The sequence below is a fragment of the Lethenteron reissneri genome, chromosome 39 (genome assembly GCF_015708825.2).
Source record: "Lethenteron reissneri isolate LAM-NWPU_2019-01 chromosome 39, ASM1570882v1, whole genome shotgun sequence".
Lineage (NCBI taxonomy): Eukaryota > Metazoa > Chordata > Hyperoartia > Petromyzontiformes > Petromyzontidae > Lethenteron > Lethenteron reissneri.
Genome location: NC_083817.1, coordinates 6,111,852 through 6,138,415, shown reverse-complemented (window position 1 = coordinate 6,138,415; position 26,564 = coordinate 6,111,852). Strand labels below are relative to the sequence as shown.

Genomic DNA, 26,564 nt, shown 5'->3' with positions numbered 1-26,564 from the left:
CCAAGTGGAAATCCCTCGACCAGCAAGTAATTGCAGGTCTACACCGAGTGCCGGATTAAGCTAGTTCGGGGCCTGTAGCATATGTTATAAAGGGGCCCTAAAACAGAAATATGAAAACACAAATGTTTTACTTGCAATGTAAAGCAATTGTATTTTTTCATTTGCTATGCAGCCAGATAATACGACAAATCGCTAACCTTAAACACACAGTCGTTCATTAAAGTTGAAGGCAGTATAGTACTATAGTAATAGAGCAAGTGCAGAATCACTCAACCGGAATTTATAGCTTGAAAGCATTTAGCGCGGGGCCCGTAGCATTTGCTACTTTTGCTCCGAGGATAATCCGACACTGCCTACATATACATCGCCGATGTATATGTATCTAATATACGGTATATTGTTCCTCCGCTACTGGAGAATCTCAACATAATTGAACTTACTGTTGTTTATGGAGCAATTGATTTCAATTCGCATTAAACAATGCTACTGGCATATATGTTTTATGTCCCATATGTGCCACCAGACAACAGTCTATTGTTCTGTTTTTTGGCAATGCTTTGAAGAACAATTGCATGTTTAATACGGTATCCGTGCTCCAAAAGCACAGGATATAGGCACGATGCGGTTATTGTCAACCATTACTAGAAAAGCTAAGGTTATAGTGGAACAGCGGTGCATTTTTTAGTACACTGTGCTATTAAACCCGTGGCCTGAGTTTGATTTCCAGCTACAGCTAACATCAGTGGCGAGTCATATCTGAACCAAGACAAAGATGCCCGAGTAGCCTTAACAGGCTGTTGGGGCAAGTGCTGTTTGTAAGCACCTATGAGGCCTGCACGGCACACAAGGCGGTGGGTAGCTAACACCACGACTGGCTGTTTATTTACACATCGTATTAGGTACCAATTTATGTCTGAGTCGATCTAGGGAAGGCCCAGGATTGTTACAGGTAATCGTCACTGGTATTGGCCATGAACTCGGGTCGCGGGGTTAATAGTGCAGCACACATGACTGACTGCTGATGAGTCCAGGAGGGTGAAATCAGTCAAGACTTTGAGTGGTTAAACTAATGCTACTACTAGTTGGCAGACGTTTGGAAGGCTAATAGGATGTGGACTTAATAACATATGATACTGTATGGAAATTGGCTGATGGTCTCAAAAAGCGAAACTAAAAAGTAGTTTTGAACGTTATGCATAACAGAAATAATCATATGTGTGTTCTTAAAGTGTACAAGCTGAAGGGAATAACATTTTAAATGAAAGTGTTAAGCTTTTTTCTACTACTTTAGCATAATAATAACTCGAAGGTCTCGTAGTAAAACTTTGCCAAATCGCGCAAGTTTATAAACAATAGTGGCTTTTAGTACCTTATTATACAAAAATGTAAATAATTTAAATTACATAAGGTTGGCTGATTTTTCCCACCAATAGTAACAGCCCAGCTTGAGGTGAAATCAGCTTGAATAGGGCACAGCATTCCTGCAGGATTATTATATATATTTTTTGCACTTATTCCAGATTCATGCTGTGCCCAGTGTTCACAAATACCGGGGGACATTAACAAAAATGTTCCCTTTTATGTCACTAAAGCCTATGGAACTGCAATTCAGTGACACACATTTCAGAGAACACTGGTTGTGTTGGTAAATTTTTCTTCGTCCTTTCAGCGGATTATTCTTATTAATATGAATGGTTATTTAGTGGTAAGTATGATTTTAAGTAACATGATCATTCATCTCAAACTTCGAAGGCGTGTGCGTTTGCGATGCCATATTCCGCGCTCCTCCGAGAGCGTAAGTTAAATTTCACCCAAGGAGCAGATGACCCGTAGACCGGCAGTAACAGATTATATTTATCAGAGCCTGCATAAGTATTTGAGCTTCTCAATAAAAATAATTTCTCATTCTGCTTGACCGTGTCTCGCGCTAATTTTAGTTTCTCGAGCACGGCACCAGACGCAGTGTCACAGACCACCCATCAACATAATCATCCACTGTTGGATGAAGGTTTCCTCACTGTCGTTGCCATCCCTCCACTGCCTCTATCGATGCCATCATCCGCCTCACCTCCTGCACAGACATCGCCTGATCTCATCGCTTCAACTACTCGGTGGTCATGCTGTCAGTCGCGTTTCCCTCGTTTTGGATGGCATTCCATCTGCAGTCCAATCAGCATACAGTATTGAGTTTAACACGTATGCTCTCGCCACCAATATTATTCCTGACAAAGGTTTTTGGGTTCGAGCGCGTAAATATAAATGTGTCGTTAACCCACCACCACCCGACACAGCTAATTAGTGAGGTTTGTCACGTAAACAGAACGTGCCAGTTAGTTACTACATCACCACACCGGTGTGTTGTAGAGTAACGCCACAACAAATACAATTTGAGTACGACGTTTCGCTGGTGATTACAACCAGCTTCATCAGGGGATTTGCCAAAATTATGAAGAAGTCTTCCTGCTTCCGGTATCAAACAGAACAGTATGATGCAATCAATGTGTGCCTACTCTTTGTTTTTTTCGGTAAAGTCACGTAAAATGTAATTAAATTAATGAAAAACAGAAAAAAAATTCCTACGTGACCTGACCCAAAAAACCAAAGAGTATGAATCCTTGCAGTCACGAAAGCTTCAAATCTACAATCACTGTGTGCCTATCAAGTACACAGATCAGAGGGTGGCTTAATGTAAATCATATTTATCAACCTTTTTTTTGAACGTGACAAAACATTTCTGCAATTAGCCCGTCCGCCCTTCGACAGCTTTTTAAATCCTTTATATTAAGTTCGCTTGCTTGCTTAGGACCGTGAAAATCTTTCGGTCGTTTTTTAACCCACTTCCCGTGATGCAATCGAGCTGACATTTTCTACACAGACTAGTTGTGCGTGACAATTAATGTTCGTGAAATTTTTTTCCCAAAATTTTACACTTTTTAGGACAAAAATATTATATTTAATTACCAATTGCTTAATGGTGCAATGCAATCATCTGACCCATAGGTGGCAGCCATCTCAAGCCAGAGGACGAGAGGACTCTAGCCGCCACGCATATAAAGGATTTATAGTGAAAAACTTAGTTTTTACTGGTTATACTTATTTTTTCTCTTTCTCATTTTGCATAAAATACCAAAAAAAAAATTTTAAAAAAATGTTCAGTGGCACTGCACGGCAGCTAGGGGGCATCGCGTGGTGCGTGAGAGCCACAAACATTCCGCTGCTGCAGATTGGCGTGGGGGTGGCGGTGGTTGGTGGTGGTGGTAGGCGTGCAAAGACGTAGGGGAGTGTCCCCGGGTGAAAAATAAAGGCGTGTTTCACCTTTATTTCTTTATTTATGCCACCGCAGCGGCAGCAGCAGCGCCTGTGCTACTGCCCGTGGCCCCAGACTCTGGCTCGGCCAGCCGTCTTCGCGTGCCTCTGTCGCTTGCGTGTGCGAGGCAGCAGAGGACATGGCGGTGGAGCTTTAGAGAAGGAAGACGCTCACAAAGAGAAGGGGAGGACAGTGGGGTTGGTGGAGAGGTGTGCGACGATACCCTGGGGAGCAACAACGAATATCGTCGTCGTTTCAAACATCATCATTATCGACACCGACGGAGCGAGCGTTGTGTGGAGGGGAGGGAGGAAGCCATCGACATCATCGACGGTGGCGCTTGCGAGATAAAGAAGCCGACGTCAAACACGAAATCGTGGAGATTTGGAGAGCGTTAAGAAGACGGGGAAGGAAGTTTTAGGTGGTTTAAATCACTTTTTAGTTGTTGGTGGTGGGGGTGGAGGGAGGGGGTTGGTGGCCACTCGCAACCCGCAAAGAAGGAATCCGAAAGTTTATTTTTGTTTAAATTTCGGGGTTTAATTCGACGCTTTCAAGTCTCTCGTCGATGTTATTAAGTTCCTCTCGATTCTGGGGACGTTTCGTTATTTTTGGTTGTCCACGACGAGGATTTCGCGGGAGTTGAAGGGCGAGGAGGGATCGGTGAGTGGAGTGAGTGCCGCGTGTGTGGTGAGTGGTGAGTGACGTGGCTGCCTCACCACCATCATCACCATCACTCACCACTACCATCATCAACATCATCATCACCATCACTCACCACCATCACCACTCACCATCACTCACCACCATCATCATCATCACTCACCACCATAACTCACCACCACTCACCATCATTATCACTCACCATCATCATCACTCATCATCACTCACCACCATCACCACCATCATCACTCACCATCACCACCATCATCACCACCATCATCACTCACCATCATCATCACTCACCATCATCACTCACCATCATCACTCACCACCATCACCACCATCATCACTCACCATCACCACCATCATCACCATCATCATCACTCACCATCATCACTCACCATCATCATCACTCACCATCATCACCACCACTCACCATCATCATCACTCACCATCATCACCACTCACCTCACCATCATCACCATCATCACCACCATCACTCACCATCATCATCACCACCACTCATTACCATCATCACCACTCACCTCACCATCACCACTCACCACCATCATCACCACTCACCACCATCACCACCACCACTCACCATCATCACCATCATCACTCACCTCATCACTTCGTGTTCTTGTTACAGGGACATTGAGGTTTGCAGGGCCATACGGCGTGACACACTAAATTGTGTCTATTATTTTGTGTGTGTGTTCACCCTTGTGATGGGACTTGGTAGGAGGCACGTTGAGATGTATATGAGGGGCGTGGGGTGAGCAATAATGTCTCAATTGTTATGTTATAATGTAGGGCATTCATAAGGCATTGACAGGTCATGCTACTGCTGGATGAAGTCCATCCTCTTCCCACATCCCCACCATCCATCACCCACGATTGTCCACCCTGACCCAACAACAAAGACGATGATCCGAACGCCGAATACCGACACAGACGAATCTAAATCGCTCCTACGCCGCCAACAACAACAACAGCAGCAGCAATGTTGCACATCCTCAGCAGCGTTTGTGTGTTTTGCCCCCGATTTTCGTGGATCGATGGTCCTGAAAAAATCACCACCTGACGTGTAAAGACGAGACATCGTCGCAACAAAAAAACACACGCGTAACAACGCGAACGGCTTGTAAAATAATTACAATTATGATGCCAACGCCACGTTCTGTTTGAATTCACGCTCGCCACCCAAGGGAATCTGTCTGTCTGTCTGTGTGCATCCGACCTTAATAGGCGCTCGCTAACATCTCCTGTAGCTTCGGAGCAGCTTATCAAGGCTACGTGACGAGACGATTACACATGTTTAGTGCGTGCGTGTGCACGGAGTGGACCAATTGCCTAGTCGGTATATGACACGTGTGTTCCGGCGTTAGCATGTAAACATACGTGGTGGTGATATGTATGTCGTATGCACCATTGTGTTTGTACGATGTTTTCTGTGTGGTCAAATAACCTCCCCAGACCCTTTTTCGAGCAGCATGGCATAACGTGGAGGCCCTAATCTAGCAGTGGATATGACACACGCGGTGTTCATATGTGATGCAGTACTGCTAAGTAACTATAGTATGTACAACACTGTGCATGGCACATGCATGTATTTTGCACATGCATGGACCTGTGTATTATTTTGCACATAAATGTAATGTCTTGTACAGTATGTAACAATAGAGTGCTGTGTTTGTGTGACGTGCACTGCGTGGGCGGGAAATCACTATACCCTGTTACCACTGTGGGCCCGCAATAGCCTATACGGCGGGGATATATGGACTTCTCGTCCACCCTGCAACGAACGGTGATTTAAATGCACGCTTTAAAGCAAATGCTTTGGCATTCTAAAACAGAATATAGATAATGTTAGGTTGTAATGTAAGCATTTATACTAATGGATGTGTTTTAAATGTTTTTTTATATTTTGTGTAACGCAAAATTAATGTATCATTGATTCTACACGAGTTGATGTAGCTATCACCAATGTGCGTTAATTCTATAATGCTGTACTTTTTTATTTAATCAGTGGCATTGTTTTTCCTATGTGTGCTGCACATTACGTAGTCAAACACACAGCACGAGTGATACCCAGCGGCAGTCTGGCGCGTGAAACTTGGATTTGAGCGCATATGTAGCCAATCGACAGATGGGAAATGTGGAATAACAACATCTATACATTGTAGGCAGGGGCGCCATGGTTAGAACACAGCACTATGAACCCGACTACTGAAGTTCCATTCACGGTCACGGCTAACATCAGTGGCGTGTGATATCAGAACCGGTCATAGGCATCCCCTTAACCAAGGTGGTAAAGTATGGGCACCCCCCCACCACCTCCCCCCCCCCCCCATGATCGACACGACATTTATCTAGTAGTGGATTGGCAAAGGGGCTGGAGATATTACGTTTTCAAATAAGCCAATGTATACAAATTCATATTGTCCTACATTATATTAAACTTGTATTCAATACGGTAGGGGCAGTAAAACATTTGGAGAAATAAATACTGTCAAATGTCTTAACATTTTCCAGTTTTTATTACGTAGAACTTGATTCTATGAATGCAATGCAAATATGTGCCTGTGAGAATATCAAAAAGTAAGATTTACATACCTGTTTTTTTTATATATATAAATGGCCACAACCTTTGTTTTAGCCTTTTCAACAAATTTACTTCTCAGCCCAGTTCCGAAAATAAATATTTTTTCCATGATAGAACATGCTTTCAAAAACCCACAGAGACGAAAACTACGAGCTTGGAACCTTCTGACCACTCGACTATTAAGGCAAATACAGTTTCAGAAATTAGGTTTGGACTGTTTAAAATACAAGTTTTTTAGTAAACACAAGTATTTTCTACACTGAACAAAACTGAAAACATTTCAACAAAAAATAAGCAGTTTTTGTGCTGTCAAATTTGGTGAAAAATTACCATTGCCAAAATGTTCTAATCATACGGAGTACGTTTTATACAATACTGTGCTAAAATGCTACATATAGCCCCTTGTAAGACCACTGCTGGATGATGGCCTTCCCATACCGTGTTGATCACGTAGGGCTTTTTTTCCACCATGCTGGTTTGTTTGACCATACTTCACCACGTTGGTCATCGTGGGTTTGTCAGCCGTGGCGAGGAATTGAACTCGGATCGCCAGATTCATAGCGCGGTGTGCAAACTATTAACACGTTATCCTTGTGAAATATGTTAACGTTCATAAGGTGTACATTGTTAAGCAGTGTGACGGGGTAAAAGTGGGTTTAATCGTTTGCATGAAGTCCTCAAGAGCACTGCAACGATTATTGCACTAATTGTGTGTTCCCGTAATTATGAGCAATCTTTTTGTCAAATAATTAACACAAAGTTTAGTGTACATTCAAACTAGTTCCATATTCTGTTATCTTTCATACACTTTGGTACTGAAACGCCAAAATAAGTATTAGACAAATACGCTTTAAAACATGCATTCATATACCATTGAGAATATTGTTAACGCATCATTCATATATACTTGTACAGCCCGTGCCGTGACGGACACGGCTGTTATTTGACCATTTCTCGCCACGCTGCTGAGTGCGGGTTTATGAAGGCGGGGGGGGGCGCATATAAGTTTAGTCCAACAATGAATTTAGTTGCTCTGCCCTCTGCTGCATATATGCATTGGGAATAATACGTTGATTAATCGAGTGTTGCTTTTTAAAATTCGTATTTATTTTAGCCCCGAGAGCGCTTGACGTAAAGAATACGATGCATGGCGTTTTCTTGTCTCTCTTTGCTTGGTTTTGCGTGGCCCCTCTGCTCGATAGGCTGGACGTTAGCTGCAGGAGACACTGGCTTGCGAGTACTATGCGCGAGTGGGACGGGGCTCTGGCACGCCAGACAGCGGGGAGCGAGCAGCGGAGATACCCCGTCCACCCAAGGGGACAGCACAGCGAGCCCAGCACCCTCACCCGCGCGCCGGCAACGCAGCCCGTGGCGCCACCCTGCATGTGGCCACAAACGGCGCCCGTGTGTAGTTAACTTTGTAATTTTTTTTTCTATATTTCTTTCCATCCTCATCCCCCTGCTCCTCTTCATCGTCGTTTTTTAGTGTCTTCTCGTTAGCACGTTCTCCAAATTTGCGTAATTTCTTCCGTTGAAGGAGGATCGACACCATCCCAAGTGGGGGGGGAGCTGCTTTGAGCGGCCGTGCTTCTGGAAGACAATCGTTTGTGGAGGAGAGGAATCGCGCAAGTTTTGTCGGTTTAGGTTTCTTTTCTTTCGGTTTATTTTTTGTTGCGCGAACCAACAACACTTGCATTATTCAAAGGCACTTGGACGCAGATTGTAAAACAGACGGCACAATGTCCAACGAAGGCTTCAAGTACAGGGCCCTGTATGCCTACCGCCGGGAGCGCAACGAGGACATCGACCTGCTGCCCGGGGACGTGCTCGTTGTCACCAAGGCCTCGCTGCTGGCCCTCAACTTCACCAAGGAAGGCGCCGAGCGCTTCCCGCAGATGATCGGCTGGATTTCGGGCATCAACGAGCGCACCAAAGAGCACGGAGAATTCCCCGGCACCTACGTGGAGTACCTGGGCCCCGTGAAGATGGCGCCGCCGACCCCCAAGCCTCGCCCGCCACGACCCCTGCCACAAGCACCACCGTCTGTCGCGTCCGGCGGTGTGGAGCAGGGGGCCGCTGCAGCAGATCCCAACGGTAAGAGTTGGCGCGCCCTGTGTTTTTTGCCATGACGAGTTTTGTCTCGATCGGTGCAAGCCAAGGGGAAATTGCTTTCGCTAAATGTTTTAGTCGCTAACAAAAAAATATAATTTGTGCGTTGTTATGTAATGTCCGGTGTTGCTTGGCATGATGCCCGGCGTTTCGCCGCATGGCCCTGGGAGCTTCAGATTTTGAAGGGGGATATTTTTTACGCAGTACCTAAAGTGAATCATCGGACCTTGTGTCGAACAATACGTGCGGTGCAACCCAAATACGCATCGGAGAGAGCCACACAGCGCAAATGCAAACACCTAAACAGCATTTGGCAAACATTGTCTGTACCCACATGCGAATTAAGACCTTAAACTTTAAAGAACCAAATTGTAATTGCTTAAGCTATTAAGCCGATTATCACGAGTAATAGCTAATGCAAGGGTCTTTGCCTAATTAGGAATACACCAGTGTGAAATGATCTCAACTCATCTTTGACCCACCCCCGAAAAACTTTTTACTTTTTGTGCCAAGCTCTGAACGGGTGTTATTTGACTCAGAGGTGACGATGTACCCACCAGTGGCTTTATCGCGCTATTGCAGCTCCTTTGCTGAGTGTAGTACTTGCCATACAGTGTGTGCATTGACTTTTCTCGCTGGAATTGGCCCCATTTCTTTGACCGGTGCTGGCCTCTGGCTACAACACTGTAACTACTATCAATGGTGTGGTGGGGTGGGTAGTTTGCTTTACAACCCACTACAGTATGCATTAAGCAATTTGACCCGACCGACAAAGCGTTGATAACGTTGATGGCAGCGATTTAAGTTTTTTTTTACGACAATGGAGACGACGATTATAGCTCCGGTTTGGTGGTCATTGCCCAACTTCCTCGCTGCGAAAAACGTTCTTGCACGTCGAGGAAGTCGCCCGTGTGTAGGTTTACCGTCGAAGCACCAAACGCGTTTCGTTCGAGCTGTGCGCCCCGCAGCAAACCTATGAAGCACCCATCTGGTCAGACACGCGTGGTCCGCTCTTTAGCAATATGTGCGAACCACCCACCCGCTCACCCTATCCCGTCTGCCGCTGCCGATGTTAAAATCCTCACCAGCTGGAAGATGTCACCTTCGGCGACGCGATGAACAAGAGTCGCCGCGAGGTGCATAGCTTAGGGTGTGCCGCTGCGCTTGCACCTTGAGTGGCGGGGCCAGCACGACGCGACAAAATTGAGGCACCCGGACCGAAGCAAATCCTCGCCCAGACTTGTCACGAGATGCAAAAACTGTACACGGCACTTAATGGTTGCGCGTTTTTCGTCGACGTGCCTTCATAGCAACTAATTAGAATGCCATTGAACACGCCTATACGCTCCTCCAACAGCTTGTATAATGTAGATCCTGGTGTGTGTTTAATGTGTATGCCCGGGCATGGTGTTGGTCACCCACCCCCTCGTGTGCCGTTCTGGCCTTCATAGGTGCTCGCTAACAGCACTTGCCCCAAATAATCTGTTTAGGCTATATGGGGGATATTTGTGTATGCACAGTGTTAGGTTCACTTAATGTAGAGTATGGTGTTTTCAAGGGATTGTTAGACATCTTGGGCATGCACACGAGCAGTGGTTACTGTCTAGGACCTAGCCAAGTCTTAAACAAAACTATTTTTATGTTACCAGTTAGGGCACACTGAGCCATATTGCGACCTGGCCGCAAATGATAGCCCAATGAAGTGGCTTACGTGGACATTTATAGCAGCCAAATACTCTAAGAGGACTAAATGGTCATTGCCTATCGGGGAAACAAAGGTGGCTAGGCCTTTGTCCCACCGCCACCTTGTGCAATGCACAGAAACTAAACGGGGATCGGTGATACAAAATTGCACTCTTAGAGTACTGCTGTATTATTTTCAGACTTTTCTCAATCAACTGACAGACGCATGAATAAAGATTGAAAAAAGTCGTGATGTTTTTATTCTAAATATTAGGTATGCAATGAGTCACTCCCAACAGTGTGGTGATTTGTTGCAATTCATGGTCACATTTAAGTTTAACCATTATGATATATCTTTATGCTAGAATTGTTCACGTGGAATGTAATAGCTGCTTGATTTAAAAAAATATTTCTTCTTATGCACCCATGGTTGGAGCCCGAGGAAATGTGTTCTGTCCAGTTCGCTTTGACCATTGCATCACTTTGGACCACTTTGCTCTGCATGCTGTGGTTGTGCATTTTTTTACGTACAGTACAGCCCTGCAGTTTGCGTTTAAACTACGCCGCCTCTGTTGCTGCTGCTGGGAGCAGTGTTGGACGTGATAAGCTTGTTTTTAAGCCTTCTGTGGTATGTGCTGCGGACACCGCAGACTGCTGAACTGCCATTTCTTCTGATAACGTGTTAAAGTTTTACGTGAATGAGGCTACGGGTAAGACGATCTATTTTTTGCTCACTTTGCGGAAAGTTTCCACCCCCTCTCCTTTAACCGAGTATTTTAGGTTTTTTAGGTAATAATGAGACCCGAGATGCTGCTCTTTCTCCCCTTCAAAAAGGGGGCCTCGTTCGGCCATTTACTGAACTTTTCATTAAATATTTTGAAGGCAAGTGGAAGTCTCGAAGAAAAAACACAAATAGGGGAGATGGATACTCAATCTTAACACTGATTGGCCAACAACCTATGTGGTGTACTTACCTTTTATAAATACCTGGCACAAAGCTGTCACAAGTCACATGTGCGTGCGGATTTGAAGATAGTATAAAAAAAGAGTTGTCTGTGCCGCCGGGCCTCTGAACGCTTGCAAAAAAAAGATTTGACTAGAACATTTTGTGAAAGCGGGTGAATAATTGTTTTTTAATTGTGGTCGGCAACAGTCCTCCTATGGAAGTTTAGCATAGACACCGCATGCCATTTTACACTTCAGAAAAATTGGCTGCATGTAGCGTGGCACACGTAGGTGATCTGAATGTGCCTTTCAGCATTAAATTCGCATGAAAATGTAGTGGAGTTTGTTTGGATAAAGCAAGACGCCTGCAGGCAAGAAAACCTTTGGCCTAGCGCAGCTTTCATGGGCTGTTTTAAATGGCGTGCGCTTATTTCATAACCATGGCGTGTGCTTCAGTTCCACACAGGCAACAATTGTTCACTGGGCCTCGGGTAGAGCAGGGTGAAGCTAAGGATAGCAAACGATCGATGGCTGCCTTTTGCTACAAGAAAGTCTCAATCTCTCGATTGTGCACGGTGACAAGAACTCTTGACGAGGGAGGAAAAAGCCATTTTTGCAAGCGATGGCCAATCGGCATTTGTGAATTTAGCACGCGAACGAGCAACTCCGATTGAACCCGGGCTTGCGTAAGGTTTATGGCAGTGCAGTTCGCTGTCTTTATTGCAAACTGTTTTACAGATACCGTGCATAGAAACAGAAATCGTATGGTTACGCATGGGTGGGTGGTTGAAGGACGGGCTGGTATTTTTACAAGCAGAAGTACGGGAGTGCGATGTTCGATCGGATGGGTGCGTCGGTCGGAGTGTGGGCAATACAGTGTGACTGCAAACTTGAGGTCTTGTCACATGCGGCTCTCTCTTGTCGTGTTCACGTACTTCTAATCCCCATCCTCAACTCTGGGGCAAGTGCAATAAAAATGCATTTCAGAGCCGGCAAGACCTGTTGCTGAGCTTTTCAAAAAGCTCTTCTTTGTTCTTGCACCTTCAGAGTTGCTGCCAACACTTTGCTGTTGCCTTCTCACAGCGATAAATGGAGCTCTTGTCTCTTGTGTGCCAATTACAACTATTTCAATAGGTTTTTGTTGGAGAATTAGTTTGGGTTTTGAGCAGTTTCAATTCTTTGCTGGATTTTAGTTGAGTGAATTCCTGTGAGTGAGTGTGTTTGAATCGGCTGGGATTTAGATTTCTCAATCATGTTGGACAAGTTTATTTAAATTGTCTCCCTGTTGCAAACGGAAATATAGGAAAGGTCATTTATTGTCAATACATTTAGGCAAGGTGACATATGCAGCAATCTGTGCTAATTAAAATTAAATATCTTTCCTTAGGTGCAGCCTGAACTTGTTTGCATAAATGAAGTCGGAAATTTGTATTTGTCATCGTGTGCCCTCTTCTTTACTTGAAGAATTGTGCTGTCAGTGGAACATTGCAACATCGGCAATCTTACATGCTGCGGTGTCTATATTATGTGTTACGTTTTATGACAGCTGTAAAATCATCGTAATGCAATATCTTATACAACATTGCTGTTCACCGGCCGGTCCTACGGTGCTTTTGAGGTTACCGACTGAATAATATCCAACCTGTTTATTTTATTCTTGTTTTCTTGTATTGCATTGATATTAATGCATTAATATTTTCACACTGGCGCTTCAGCGGAAGCTTCACTTTCACCTCTCCTGCTGAACGGTACCTTTATTGTAAAATTTAAGTTGCTATTCCAGCTGCGCTGGGTTTTCTGGGGTGCAAGAGAGTGCCCAGAATGCGGCGGTAATTTCTGGCCAATACCACTGTGTAGTACTACTGTAATCAGGTGCACTGTGTATTTAGTTTCGAGTATTTTGGCTGATATAAATTCCCACGCGATTAAACCTCTATTGTATGTATGCATGTTGAACTTCTTTCGCACCGTACGTAGCCAGCCGTGCTAATCGGGAGTGCGGGGGGGGGGGACAACAGACTTGACACAAAATTCAGTTCTGAAGAAATTAGTTTTCAATTTAGCTAACATTTGTGGCCAGGTCGCTTCTGAGAATGAGCTGTATAGCTCAGTGGGCCTTACCTGGTAAAAAAAAAGTGGTGCAACAAATCACCATCTGCTGCAGCCGCCTGCAAATAAAAAAGCGATCGAGCCATTAATATATTTTATTTGTGAATGGACACATTTCAAGCATTCGACATTTTACGCCGATGTGAACGTCACTGGTTAGTGTGTAAGATTACAATTGCTTGACCTGCAAATGTAAAGGATTCTTTGCACTAGGTTATAGTTTTTATTATATTTTAACTATATATGTGAGGATGGTGTACAGGGAGTGATGGCTTGTTGGTTGGAACGCTTTATTATCGTCCCAGCAACCTGTGTTTTATTATTTACCAAACACACGAGTGGCAATTGCAACATTATATAAACCTGGCCTCGGACTCATTTGTAAATGAGTACGTATCTTGTACAGTCTTACATTCTTTGGGTCCGCTTGATGACGATTGCTTGCGTTGCGATCGAAACGCCGTGATATTTGTATTTCTATCTACGTGACTTTACCGAAAGACCCAAAGAATATGAATTCCTGCAGTCACGAAAGCTTTAAGTCAAGATTTGTACAGTCTTGTCACCTTCAGCGATAGGAAAAAAAAAGGTGCCAGACCATGCGTGGGGTGGGTGTTAGCTCTACCACCATTTCATGTGCCATTGTGTTCCAAACCGTGTATAGAATCTCACTCAAAAGCCTGCTCCTAAAAGCCAGTATAAGATCGAACCCGTCTCTTTGTTGTGGTGTGTATCTATACAGTACACTAATGTTTGTAATAGCGATGAGCGACAAGCGGTTTTTTACACAATGACTTGAACGGCTTCCACCCCCCCCCCCCAGCCGAATGCATTGAATGGGGTGAAGGAAATGGGACCGTCTCCACAACTTGATTGTAGAGACCATACATGCCACGGTCTGTTGGGAGGACTTGGCTTTTGCTACGGTCTGTTGGGTGGACTTGGCTTTTAAAGGTACTCAGAGTGCAAGCGAAACGTTAGGGGCCCCCCCATCCAGGCTTATCTGCTGGGCTCAATGTTACTGGGTTCGTGCGTAGGCTGAAGCCGATCGCAATCGCTGGGGCTTTGTAGGGCATCTTAATTACAAATTATCACGGCTCTTCCCATTTAATGTGACTTCTAACGCGCCAGGAAGAAAACTCTTAATAAATTATCAGCTCTGGAGTGACACAAATGCGAAATGCCACTAGATTCTTTGTTTAATTTGTAACTTTGTATCCATGGGCTTAGAATCATTAACGAGGGCGCTGATGATTTTTAAATGTTAATGAAATAGAATACTGCATCTTTCTTGTTTGTTAGATGATGGCTGTTGCCTAAATGAATCTGGCAGAATTTCTGGGCGTGGGTTACGGAGCATAACCCATGGTCATAGTTTCATTAATGCTGCACAAAATGATGCAGTATTAATGACGTAGTATTTTTTACTTACGTATTTAATGTGTACATGCTCTGTTCATGCATGTTTGCCTTCATGTAATGATCACATGGGGTAATTTTTTGAATCATGCCAGTGTATGCGATGCGCTTTGAAGCTACAAAGTAACATACGTTGTACGTACTGTCCTGCAAGTTCAGCTACGCTCTTAAAATATAATTTGGCACGGTGAAAAACTGTGGTCAGAAAGCGGACGCGATGCGTGAATGCAACACTGGCGCCGTTTTCTCGTGGACACTTCGTTGTGACAACATTCTCGTTGCTCGGTTTTTCACTATACAAAATAAATTTAATTTTAGAGTAGAAAAAAATAACCTCTTGGAGATGGTTAGCGAATACCAGGAAGCCCCTCCCCCCCTATTGAGTGTTGTGAAGAGAGGCAATGTCCTCTTTGGGATTCGGGTGGGTTGCATACAGTTGTTGTTGCTGGGACATTGGGGTTTGCAGTGGTGAGGAAGTGGAGGGGGGCAGCCCTGGGGTTGCCACGCAGGGTGCTGAGTGATTTGGCCCGGGTGGGCGTTTGGAGTGAGCGTCGTCCCAAGCGGGGCTGTGGGGGGCGGCGAGGTGGCGTGTAATTACTGTTGCCCCCCCCCCTCTCATTCTCTCTGTCTCTCACTCACTCCATCTTGTTTTTCTCTCTGCAACGTAGCGCAGCAGCGTGTGCGCGCACGCGTAAATGTTAACGCGGGATACTCCGCTTTCAAACTTTTGAACGGTATAACATCCGATGCGTCGGTCGCGTGGAATGATATTACATCGAGATGTAATTTACATTCTTAAGTATCCGGATCAAATTTAGCATCACAGATTCAATCTATTGATTGACAATCGTGAATGCAGTGCCTTTTTGGGTTCATTTTTGTCGCGCACAAAATATGACCCGGTAAGGTAAAACGATTCTGCTCTGTATACATCTCAGGTCTCCGTTGAAAACCAATATTTATCTGAATAAGATCTCACCTACTAACCCAACCCTACCCTAGTTTAGCTACATAATTCCCAATGTGGCAGCTGTTATGGGAAGATGAGCACATGGAAATGCATGAATTAATCACTGTGACTTCAGGGTAAACATTGATATTAATATTTGCAAACGACAAGCTGCTTTGTGGCCAAAGGCAAACAGTGCATAGCAGACGAGTGCGAGTTTAATTTTGAGCCCGGGTTGACTATGGTGTCTGTCAATAAAATACCAATTATATAACGACAAACAATGCAATTGCACACTTTTTCTTACGTTATCTAGTTCACTCCCACCAACCCCCTCTTTTATTGATCGAATATTTATTTTGAAGGTTGCATGGCTGCGCCAGTAAAATACATTTTAAAAGATGTTAAACAAGTCAACAAAATAATGTTGACTTGTTTAAAATTGCTTTTCAAGTTCAATGTTGGACCCCCCCCCCCCCCCGTGCCAGTGCCCGGCCCCCAGTCGTATGAAAATGAAGAGCGTACGGTAGGGGAAATTGTCAGGTTCAGTAACATAAATCCATAGTGTGTTTCCTCTCGAATGCCTCAAACCACGTTGTGAATGTAACTGCCGCAGTGAAAGAAAACGCAGAGACCATCTGAAAGTCACACCGTGAATTATCATCACTATGTAACACGATTTTTGTTCCTGGGTAGTAGTAAGTGTTATTTTCTAATTGCTTATGCCTCTAAAGTGTAGAAAATGGCTATTATTCCCCACAAACTTTGATTTTGTGACCAGGACTTTACGTGAAGGAATGACACATTCGCCCGTTTTGAAAATAGGTAAATTTCAAACTATCACTGTCCTGGTCACAAAAGCAAAGTTTGTGGGGAATAATATGAATTTTTGTTAAACAGTGTAATTATGGTGATCTATGATAAACAGTCTCAGTGAAGTCGTCATTTATGTGCTTGCCTACCTCTTTAAATAAAACTTTTTATTGCACGGTGATTAAATCTCACAGTGGATAAATCTGTAGCAGGTCTTCTTCAGCCCTGACCTTGCGTCTTTCTCCAAGTTCACGTTTTCAAGTTCAGCTGTATTCTTCGTTCGTACACGACCTTGCCTGAAACGGCGATGTCTGAAAACGGTAATTACTCGTACAAATGAGAAGGATGTTGTTGTTTCGTCGTCAGCCGTGGTCAATCCACTACTGGATGAAGGCCTCAAATTTTTTTTGCCTTGTTTCATCATTCACGTGGCAAAGTAACAATTCACCCGGCACCTACACATGTTTACAGAGCAGTTTTACTCCTGCAGATTCCCACCCCCAGACAAGCATTGCGTAAACCAGGCTGCCCAAGCAAAACATAGCCTCGACAGCATGTCTCAGTTGATGCTAAAGCCGAGATTTGGCAATCCACCGCCATGTTGAACTGGTCTCACTGTGGGTTTATTCCATCGCTAGTCGGTGCATGGCTCGGTGAAGGCGGGGAACCAAGTAAAAGTTCCAGCCGATCTTGCTGCACTGTGTCCTCTGCTGACAAACAACGCGTCGCCTCGGCGGACCGACGGCACCTGACTTACGCGCGCGTGTTATGGTCGCTCATCTCGGCACAACCCAGACTCCAGCAACGCTTGGCTTCTGGGATCTCACAAGATCGGCCACATTCCTGGTGCTATGGTCATTCGCATGCGCGTGCGTGCGCGTGCATGTGTGCGAGCCTAGTACAAGGGGTCCGTTCTTCTTACGATTGTGCTACGCTTCACGTGCGTCTGCTGATCGAGCAGCTACCCCTTCCCCCCCCCTGCTATGGACGGCCCCCCTCATACGTCCTCGGGGTCAGCAGGGTCACTGTCGTTGCGCGGAGGCTACCCGCGGTAGCTGCATTGCGTCGTGTGCGCGCGTGTATGTGTGTATGCATGCGTGCGCACACACACACACACGCGCGAGAGTGTAAGCCCGGCCGGTATGTGAGGAATGGAACCATCTGCTCAGGGTAGAGTTCAGGGGCCCACGTGGAGGGGGTGGGTCGGGAGGGGATTGTCAGTGTCCTGGCCACAAGCCCTGGAGCGCCCTTGGAGCACATGGGGCGGGGGTGGAGCTGCAGGGGTTGCGGTGGTTGTGGTGGTGGCGGTTGTGGTGGTGGTGGGGGTTGTGCTGGTTGTGACTCTTCCGTTGAGTTGCGTTGTGCACTTTGTCATGGGGTGCCAACCAACAGTGTTGTACGCACAACTTAACACAGACTCAATGGGACAATCGTTCAAATTCCACTGGATATTCGCAGCTCTTGAGTTACACACAGACAGGCACTCAGTGTAACTAAGCATGGAATGGTTTATCCCTCATTCCTGGCCATTTTATGAATCGTCGAGATTCTGGGTCCAGATTTGATTCGGTTATTGATTTATTTATTTTATCCCTGCTATGTACTGTCTAGTCTGTTTGTTTTTTGTCTGGTTTGTGTGGTCTCGTTTGTACCTTCTCACCAGCCTCAAGGTGCATTGGGTATATAACTTTAAAAAATCGCATGCGATTTATTCTTGCACACAAATTGGTGTGCATCGTGAGCGCAAGTCGATTTGAATCGATGTGCTGTTGCACACAATCCCAGCAACTAAGGTAACGTTTCTGGACATTGTTGGTGATAATTGTTTGTTATGGCCAATGAAGGAGCAGAGATTGGAAATTTTGTACATGAATATCAGACTGGCATTGGCCAAGAGATGTAAATGAATGCCTATTAAAGCAACTTCATACATGTAATGTTCAGGGACACGTGAATTCTTTAATCATTACTGCTCTAATGTACAGGTACTATCTACAGCATACTGTGAAACAGTCGAAATGCTATGTGCAAGTAATAATTCCTCAATCTTTTAAACACAGAATATAATGTTCTTTAATTAACCGTACATACGAAATCAAATCAATCGTGTAACTTGCGATAGACTACTATATTTGCCATTGTAGTCCCTTTTTAAGTTACGAATGCAGTAATGTACTGGAGGATTGAATTATTCCATTCGTGTAACAGCACTTTATGATCCTCATGCAAATCTGGTTTCAAAATGGAAACCACTGTCCTTTATTTAATATCAAGTTATGCAAATGTTATAACCAAGGCTCACACGGGATACTTTCGTCACCCAGCAGATTTATGGAGACGTTGAAGTGATACTCTTAGATTATTTCGGCAAAGTCACGTAGGTAAAAATAATAATAATAAAATAATAATAATAAATGAAAATAACTCCATTAAATCACGACGTTTCGGAAGCAACACAAGCCTCCGTCATCAGGTGTAACTGCTCCAATAAAGTTACTGTCGCGTGATGACGGAGGCTTGTGTTGCTTCTGAAACGTCGTGATTTAATTTGGTTATTTTCATTTATTATTATTTTTTACCTACGTGACTTTACCGAAAGAACCTAAGAGTATGAATCCTTGCAGTCACGAAAGCTTCAAATCTAGAACGTTGAAGTGGGTTTGTGCTGCAGGTATTGTGAGCCGCACCTCTTAGGCTCGTGGCTTAATTAACACCAGTCGCGTTGCTTGTGACAACAAAATTACAAGAAAAATATGCAGCCTTGACGTACCTGCTGGGTGACTTCTTTTTCTTTTTGTACCCTTGAATAGTTAGTTGCAACTGGCTCGTCTAAAGCAGTTTTTTTTCTGTGTAAATATTTAAATGCAATTTGCATAGGTTGTGTTCAGGCTCCGAGAAGTTTTGACATTGGTTACGTTTGGTGATGGACGGATTTAATTCTTTCATGATGCCGGTTGTAATAGCTGGCGAAACGTCGTACTCGGATTGTAAATGTTGTGGATTTGCTCTACAACACACCGGTGTGTTGTACTAGTGACGAATTGTAATGTGTTTACATGACAAACTTTACTAATTGGCTGTGTCGGGTGGTGGTGGGTTTAACGACACACAATTACGCGATCTAACCCAAAAAAATCTTATGGAGGATTTTATTTTTTCTTCCCCGCTAAAATTGGTGCCGCCACTTAACCTTGCGAAGCTGTGTTGGGGGTAGAACAATTAGATCAGGCCACAACGGAAATGTTTCCGAGACGAGACACAACATCGGTTTTGATTTACATATTTTTATAATAAGCTTAAGACCGCACATAGTGTGAAAAAAGAACTTCGTAGCTCACCGGATTCCTCCAGTATAAATAAATATTCTGACTTTTGCCATGATTGTACGTTAAAATGTCAATGGCAACGATAACTTGATCGATGTGCATTTGCTTTCATTGGCCATTAACGATCCCAATGATGTGGGTGGGAATTTTTTTTTCTTTAAATGGCATTTATGATGACGTAATTCCCATCTGAGATTTTGCCAAGAGAAATGTTTCTGCAGCAGCACGGGCATTGATTCACATGTGTGCAATAATGCTGTGGACGTCTCTCTAGCCGTGAAGCTGACTTCATTGGCTCGAACACAGGGTCCTAAAATATTTACGCTGCATTATAGCACAGAGCTGCCAGTCCAGGAAGGGGGAGGCGGGTGGAGGGGTGGTGGAGAGGCGGGTGGGGGGACGTGGAGGTCAGTGATTAGAATTAAATAATTGAGCCAAGAAATGTGCTCTCAATGTACTCACGAGTATTGGGTAAGATGTGTAAAGAATTAAGGCCTTTTCTTTCCCCCCCCTACCCTTCTCTTCCCCACCTCGTACCGATGGTGCGAGTACGAGCCCGCGCAGCGTGCTAATCAGGTCCGGGCAGATTGCCGACGCAGCGCACAGACGTGAACGCACGCGCACGCATAGCCGCAGTGCGGCGTGTGTTTGCGTGCTCGAATGTTCTCGCGCGGCGTGTATGTTCGTGCGCGCGTGTACTTGCACGTCTCGCACAAATGTCACCGTGACCCCCTCCGTCTGTCTCATTCGAGCTCGGGGGGGCCAGCGGTTCTTGTCTCGACGAAGCTTCTTACCGGAAATGCCACCTTCCTGTGGCAGGTCCCAGTCTCTTCCTTAACACGAGTAGCCACTGTTGCATTTTAACCAAGTGGCGCGTGCAGTGGAATGAGCCCCGTGCTGTGGTTTTTTTTGTGAACTCCGAGGGATGATGGGGTTGAGTCGAGCCTGACCAGGATCTGAGCTCATGATTTTGGGATTCGTTTCAAGCTTGGCCCAGAGCAGCAGCCGCTGATGTGAACGTTTTCGTCCCTGTGGTGAATTGCCAATCTGGCCAAATTGAACGCATGACGGAACGGGCTTATGCACAACATGTGGCCTCTTTTGCTTTTGCAGTCTACAATGTGGAGAGTTTTTAACTACCTATTTCTAGATTAGAAGCTTTCGTGACTGCAAGGATTCATATTCTTAGGTTTTTTTCGGTAAAGTCACGTAAGTAAAAAATTAAAATGAATAAAAGTAAAATAAAAATCACGACGTTTCGGAGGCAACACAAGCCTCCGTCTACAGGTGGAACTGTCACAGCACGATAGCTGTATCAACTACCACCACTACAGAAAGCAAACTGAGGAGTGAGTGGCTTCACCAGCGTCAACTGATAGCCACAAAGCACGGTGCTGTAAATACAAGTAAAATGTTTCTTTTTAACATGGCTGATGTTCCTATGATGGTTTGTGGCACCACAAGACAGTAAGGGATGGTGATGGCATGTGGAGGCCTTCATCTAGCAGTCGATAGACCATGGCTGATGAGTGTATTCTATTCTGAAATATATGTGGATGTGTAATGCACCTATATACAACCACACTCAGTGAAATGCACTACATGCAGTATGAACAATCTATACTTGCAGGATAGTGTATAGGCGGTGTGGCACGCACTTAGTACGTTTCTTCTAGAAACATGAAAGTCATGCCAATTCGGTGTTAATTCAGTGCGTAGCTCGTACACCATGAACCCACAAAGACACTCACAGCCCAAGGCTCCATCTCTCCACCACCACGTGGGTCGAAGGTTACGTGTGCCGACACAGGCCAATCGGAACGCAGGAAGCCAGCCCTTCCCCTCGCTTCTTCCATCACTGCGCTGGGACTTTGCTCAGGAGAGTGCAGTTTTTATATAGAGCAGTGTAAATTGGTGTGCAGAATCTGCATTTTTGTTTGCAACTTGAATTTAGAATATATTTTTAAGCTTGTGGTAGGTTAAATATTGCGCCTAAAAATAGGCTCCCTGCCTGTAGTTGCATGCGTTTCTCTCTGAGTGGGCGGCTGATGTTTTAGAAAATGGACACGTAGTGTATGTTACAATGCTGATATCAGTATTGCATATTTGCTGGATTGCAAACAATCCTGCGGCTATGATTAATATTTCCTCGAGCTAGTCTCTTGCAACAGTAATTATGATATATGAACATATTGGTACCTGTTTTGAAGGAAGGGATTTGATTGATTATACCATCATTAGAAAAAATATATTTGGAATCGAATCTTATATTTGTATTATTTTCTAAATCTTTATTTTTCCTGGAGGAACCCGATGAGCTAATAATCTCTTTCACACAACCACTAAACTTTATTACTGTATATCATTAATTTCCCATGAATGTCATTCTGTTAGATGCTATCTTGAGCCAGGACACATTCCTTGAATATGTTATAGTGTATGATGTTCAACTATGGATCAGCATTGGAAATTGAAAGGAACAAATATGTATCATAAAGCATCTCTTAATTGCATGACCCTATCACCCCAGTAGTGTGCCTCGTGCTTTAAATGAGAAGACCGGTGTGTCGTGTGCATTTGTTTTTATCTGGATTTGTCAATTTATTTAAAGGAAGAGGGTTGTGCAGGAGTACAGTGGTTAGCGCCACTGTGACTACTATCGCTGGCAAGGGTTATCACAACCGGTCCAATACGCCTGCTGCCATTTCGCCAATTTGCACTGCTCACAACACGGTGACGTATGGTCAAACAACCCACACGAGCGACACAGCGTGTGGAGGCCGTCGTCCATCGGTGGATTGAGAATGGCTGGATTTGTAGTACTACAATAAGGGTAAGATAATTTCGCAGTCCTGGCAGTGCAGCTTTGTATAATGTGCGCCCTCTGGGTTTAGGACGGTGGGTGCACGTACAAAATGGTCTCTTCGGCAACCTTTGAAAGGAAAAAAAAGAATGCGCGGCGGTCGCGTTAGTTTAAAAAGTGAAACGGGCGCGGTGTACATTTGCAAAGTTTCTTTGGCAAGCACAAAAGCGCATCACCATTCCCCTGATTGTACAGCGCGGCTCTATCTTGTTGCAATCGCGTGTTCGTTACGTGACGGGAAGCGAAGGCGGGTGCGGGAGTCCTAGGTATGGCTGGTACAAACAAACGAGAGCGGGGTTTGTCTGTCCTTGAGTACGATGTGAAATGATTGTGGCCGCTGGAATTTTGCGACGGCCCAGTCATGGCCGCTTTGCATCACGGCGGTTGTTTCGCTATCGGGGGACGTTGGACCGCGGTCGGTTTCACGTTTGATGGGTGAGGTGATTAAGCGCAAAGGAGCCGATCGTGCCTGCGGAAAAAAAAGAGGAATCCCGTGGACACAACCATTATGCCTCCAGAAAAAACTTTGTCTGTTTGAAATTGCCCCTTTGCATTTGGAGTGTGCGAAAAATGTGGTTGTATAGCAGCACGTTCAACAAGCGCTAACCCTCCAGGCCATATTTTGCAACCGTGTGTATGCCCAAAGCTAACAATTCCAAATGTCCATTTGGATAGTGTGGAACCTTCCTCTCTGTTCCAGGGTCCTTGATTTTTATGGCCGGTCAAAATCTTTGGTGTGCCACTTGAAAAGAAACACCAGCAAGACGGAGCTGTACTTTGAGCGTGAACGGTAACGTGCCTTAGGAAGCGGGGTGTTCAGTCGTACTGACATTCGTTAGAATAGGCGCCCGCTTTTTTGACACATTGTGGATGGCATCGCAGCACTAACGATGACGAGCAAGAGGGTCTGACCCAACCTTGGCACTGCGACCCCTCGCTTTGCCTTGAGGAAAAGCGGGTGTGAGGAAAAGTGGATTTGTTACGACTTTACATAAATTTGCACGCTGCCATTCAACATTTGAGAAAATGCTAACAGAGTTCACTGTGTTCTCCTTTGCATATTGGAACCCCTTTTTTTGTTACATACACAGCACAGGATTGGGCATAAACAGATTTTCCGTGTGAAGTTTCAGACCTTCTGCCCCCGCTACTCTACTCTCATCCGATGCTAAGGTGCGACGCAACGCAGGTGCACACGTGCATATGTTGCGGTCACGTACGTACACGCATCTCTGCATACAAATGCCTTTGCGCATGCATCGACTCGGGCATGCATACACACACACACGCACACTCGCGGAACATTCAGCGGAGGCGTAATAATAATCGGGAGGGTCGTGATGAATAGCTTCGAACTCTGTTCACCAACATGGAGAGCGAGCGAGTGCGGGCCTCGGAGCGCCATGGAGCCTAGGATGCACGTAGGCGTGCGGACAACATGTCCTTAAAAAAAAATCCTGCCCTCGCATCAGTCGTGAACGAGAGGTGACGGTCGGTGCAGCGGGGTGGGTGCAGGAAAAAACGCGGGGGGCTTTCGGCGTGCGGGTGTTGTTCGGAGAGCCGAGGAGCGTTTCTCCAGCACGCGCTCGCGAGAGACGCGTTCTCCCACGGCGACACATTCCGACTGCCCACGGCACACGCTGGCCTCCCGAGCAACCCCCTCCCGTAGCAGGGCCTCCATGATGTAACACGTCCACAATTACAGAGCGTGTTAATCAATTGGGGTGGCCGGAAAGTGACACTGGCCTTTTTTTGGGTGCTTGGCATCGTGGTATGTTGGATGTTGTCCTTCGTGGAACCACATGGGGAGTCTGCAGAGAACAAAAAGTGTTTCTCTGAAACACGTTCCAGAAAAATCTCCTCGACACGTTTTTTCCAAGTCTCGCGTCCAAATAATCCAGTCCCCTAAAACATTTCATCTTAAGATTTAACTTTCCTGAAAGAAGGAAAGTATGGAACAACGCCAATGCTGAGCTGTATGGAAATAACGCACAATTTGAATGTTTTAAGTGCATAGTTTAATATACAAAATAGAGATATGTTAGGCCTAGAGCATTATACGTATTTCACACATGTCAATAATATTTTCATATTATCCAAGTAAAGTATCTACAAGATAAAAACTGATGGAGATAGAATAGTTATTAATGGTAGTGGACACACTATTGTTGTACGTGTGAGATGCATCGATCGTAAAATATAATGAGCTAAATTCAGAATTTGTTTTAGAGACGAGGCATAGCAACCTGTGTTCGTGAAGGATGTAATTGTTAGCTCTTTGGATTAACTTCCCCAGTCGCCTGGGTTTACTTCTTAGCCATCGTACATACAAACCACATCTGCCAACCGGTGTCCTAAACTTAAGCTGGGTCTTAGATCAACTCGACCTCAAATAAGGGTACCTGTGTCAGTGGGGCTCAAAAAAGTATCCGGGCTTGCTCGGCATCCACACCACCCCCTCTTTGCAACGTGCCGACCTTAATAGGTACCCGCGATTAGGGCCGTGCGACTTTTACGCGCTGGTGTTTCATTAAGCAGGCAGTGTCCAGGGAGCCCCCGGGTAGCATCCACCATCGCGGAATGTAACACTTGGGCCTGCCCCCAGGGGCAATGATTTTGCACAGTTCAGTTATGGTGTCCCCTCCGCAAATAAGAATTGCGGCATGAGCGTCTGTGGGGGGGGAGGGGGGGTAGCCACCGCTAACGCCCGCCCATCATCGCTAATCTGCTGAAGTGCTCCAGTTCCCTTGGGAATGGGATTACTCGCCAGGGAAGGAGGTGGGGGGGGGAGAAGTAGGAGAGGGACTGGTCGAAGGAATAAATCTTTGTGCGGTGCAGCACGTGGAAGACGTGGAAGGTTTTGTGCGGTATATGTTGTCATCATTATCGTGGGCCCACGATCTATCCACTGCTAGATGAAGATTTCTACAATGCTGTCACCGCCACTGGCGTGCCGCCGATGTAACGATCCATCAAGTGCCTGCGCACGTTGATTTGTTGTTTAGCTCCATCTCCACGGCGCATGCCCCCTTATGCGTCTTCTCTCCTTCGGCTGCCCTTCTGCCGTTAGTCTTGACCATCGACCATCTCGCCTTACAGTGCATGCACTGTACTGCATTAACTCTACTGTGTATTTCTATTTTACATGAGACAAAATGCTGCTCACAAAGAAATTGGCCAATTGTCGCATTACATTATTGATGCCCAAGGAGATGACCGCTGTGGAGAAGAAACGATGAACTCAGCTCGTGCGTGAGAGTGAGATGTGCATTGCGGCATTGACCATGCTGGATGGTGACGGCGTGGTGAGGCCTTGATCCAGCAATCCATTGATCATGGCTGGTAATGATTATAATGTACGGAATACCAATGGCTCAGTTACTAAGCGTTATTTATTTTTGCAGGTGAGGGCCCATTAAAACAAGTCAATTGCAAAGAAAACCTGGCTCCAATTCTTTCTTTTCCCCAAACCAGACTCGTAATTTGCTTGGAACTGTATTCGAACGCTGTACCGTGACAGTGTTTTCCTTTTAAATGTTTTAAACAAACATATGGTGTCCGCCCCTACCCGCCTTTCCACGTCAATTGCGTACCTGCCATTGCACTTAAAATGTCCCGGGTATTAGTGTCAAGAAGAAGACGACAACGCTGGGTAAAAAGATTGAAAAACAAATGTCGACATCTCCGGTGGTGGCGGCGGCCTGTGCGGTCTCTTTTTCCCCCTCGCTGTGCCTCAGCCTTCCCTGGCCCTCCCGCTGCTCGCTCCTTCCCAA

General features: G+C 45.2%; 1 protein-coding gene across 3 annotated transcripts in view; it reads left to right on the top strand.

The window, feature by feature from the left end:
- The first annotated feature begins 3,346 nt into the window (after positions 1-3,346).
- Positions 3,347-26,564, top strand: part of LOC133352049 (phosphatidylinositol 3-kinase regulatory subunit gamma-like) — a 149,752-nt gene continuing 126,534 nt past the window's right edge. For 2 of the 3 annotated variants that reach the window (XM_061567769.1, XM_061567767.1), the window contains exons 1-2: positions 3,347-3,967; positions 7,778-8,669. In XM_061567769.1, the coding sequence (XP_061423753.1) occupies positions 8,315-8,669 (355 nt within the window). In that variant the 5' untranslated portion in view covers positions 3,347-3,967; positions 7,778-8,314. Of the gene's footprint in view, positions 3,995-7,777; positions 8,670-26,564 lie in introns of all 3 variants that reach the window. The other variant, XM_061567768.1, reaches the window with a different exon arrangement.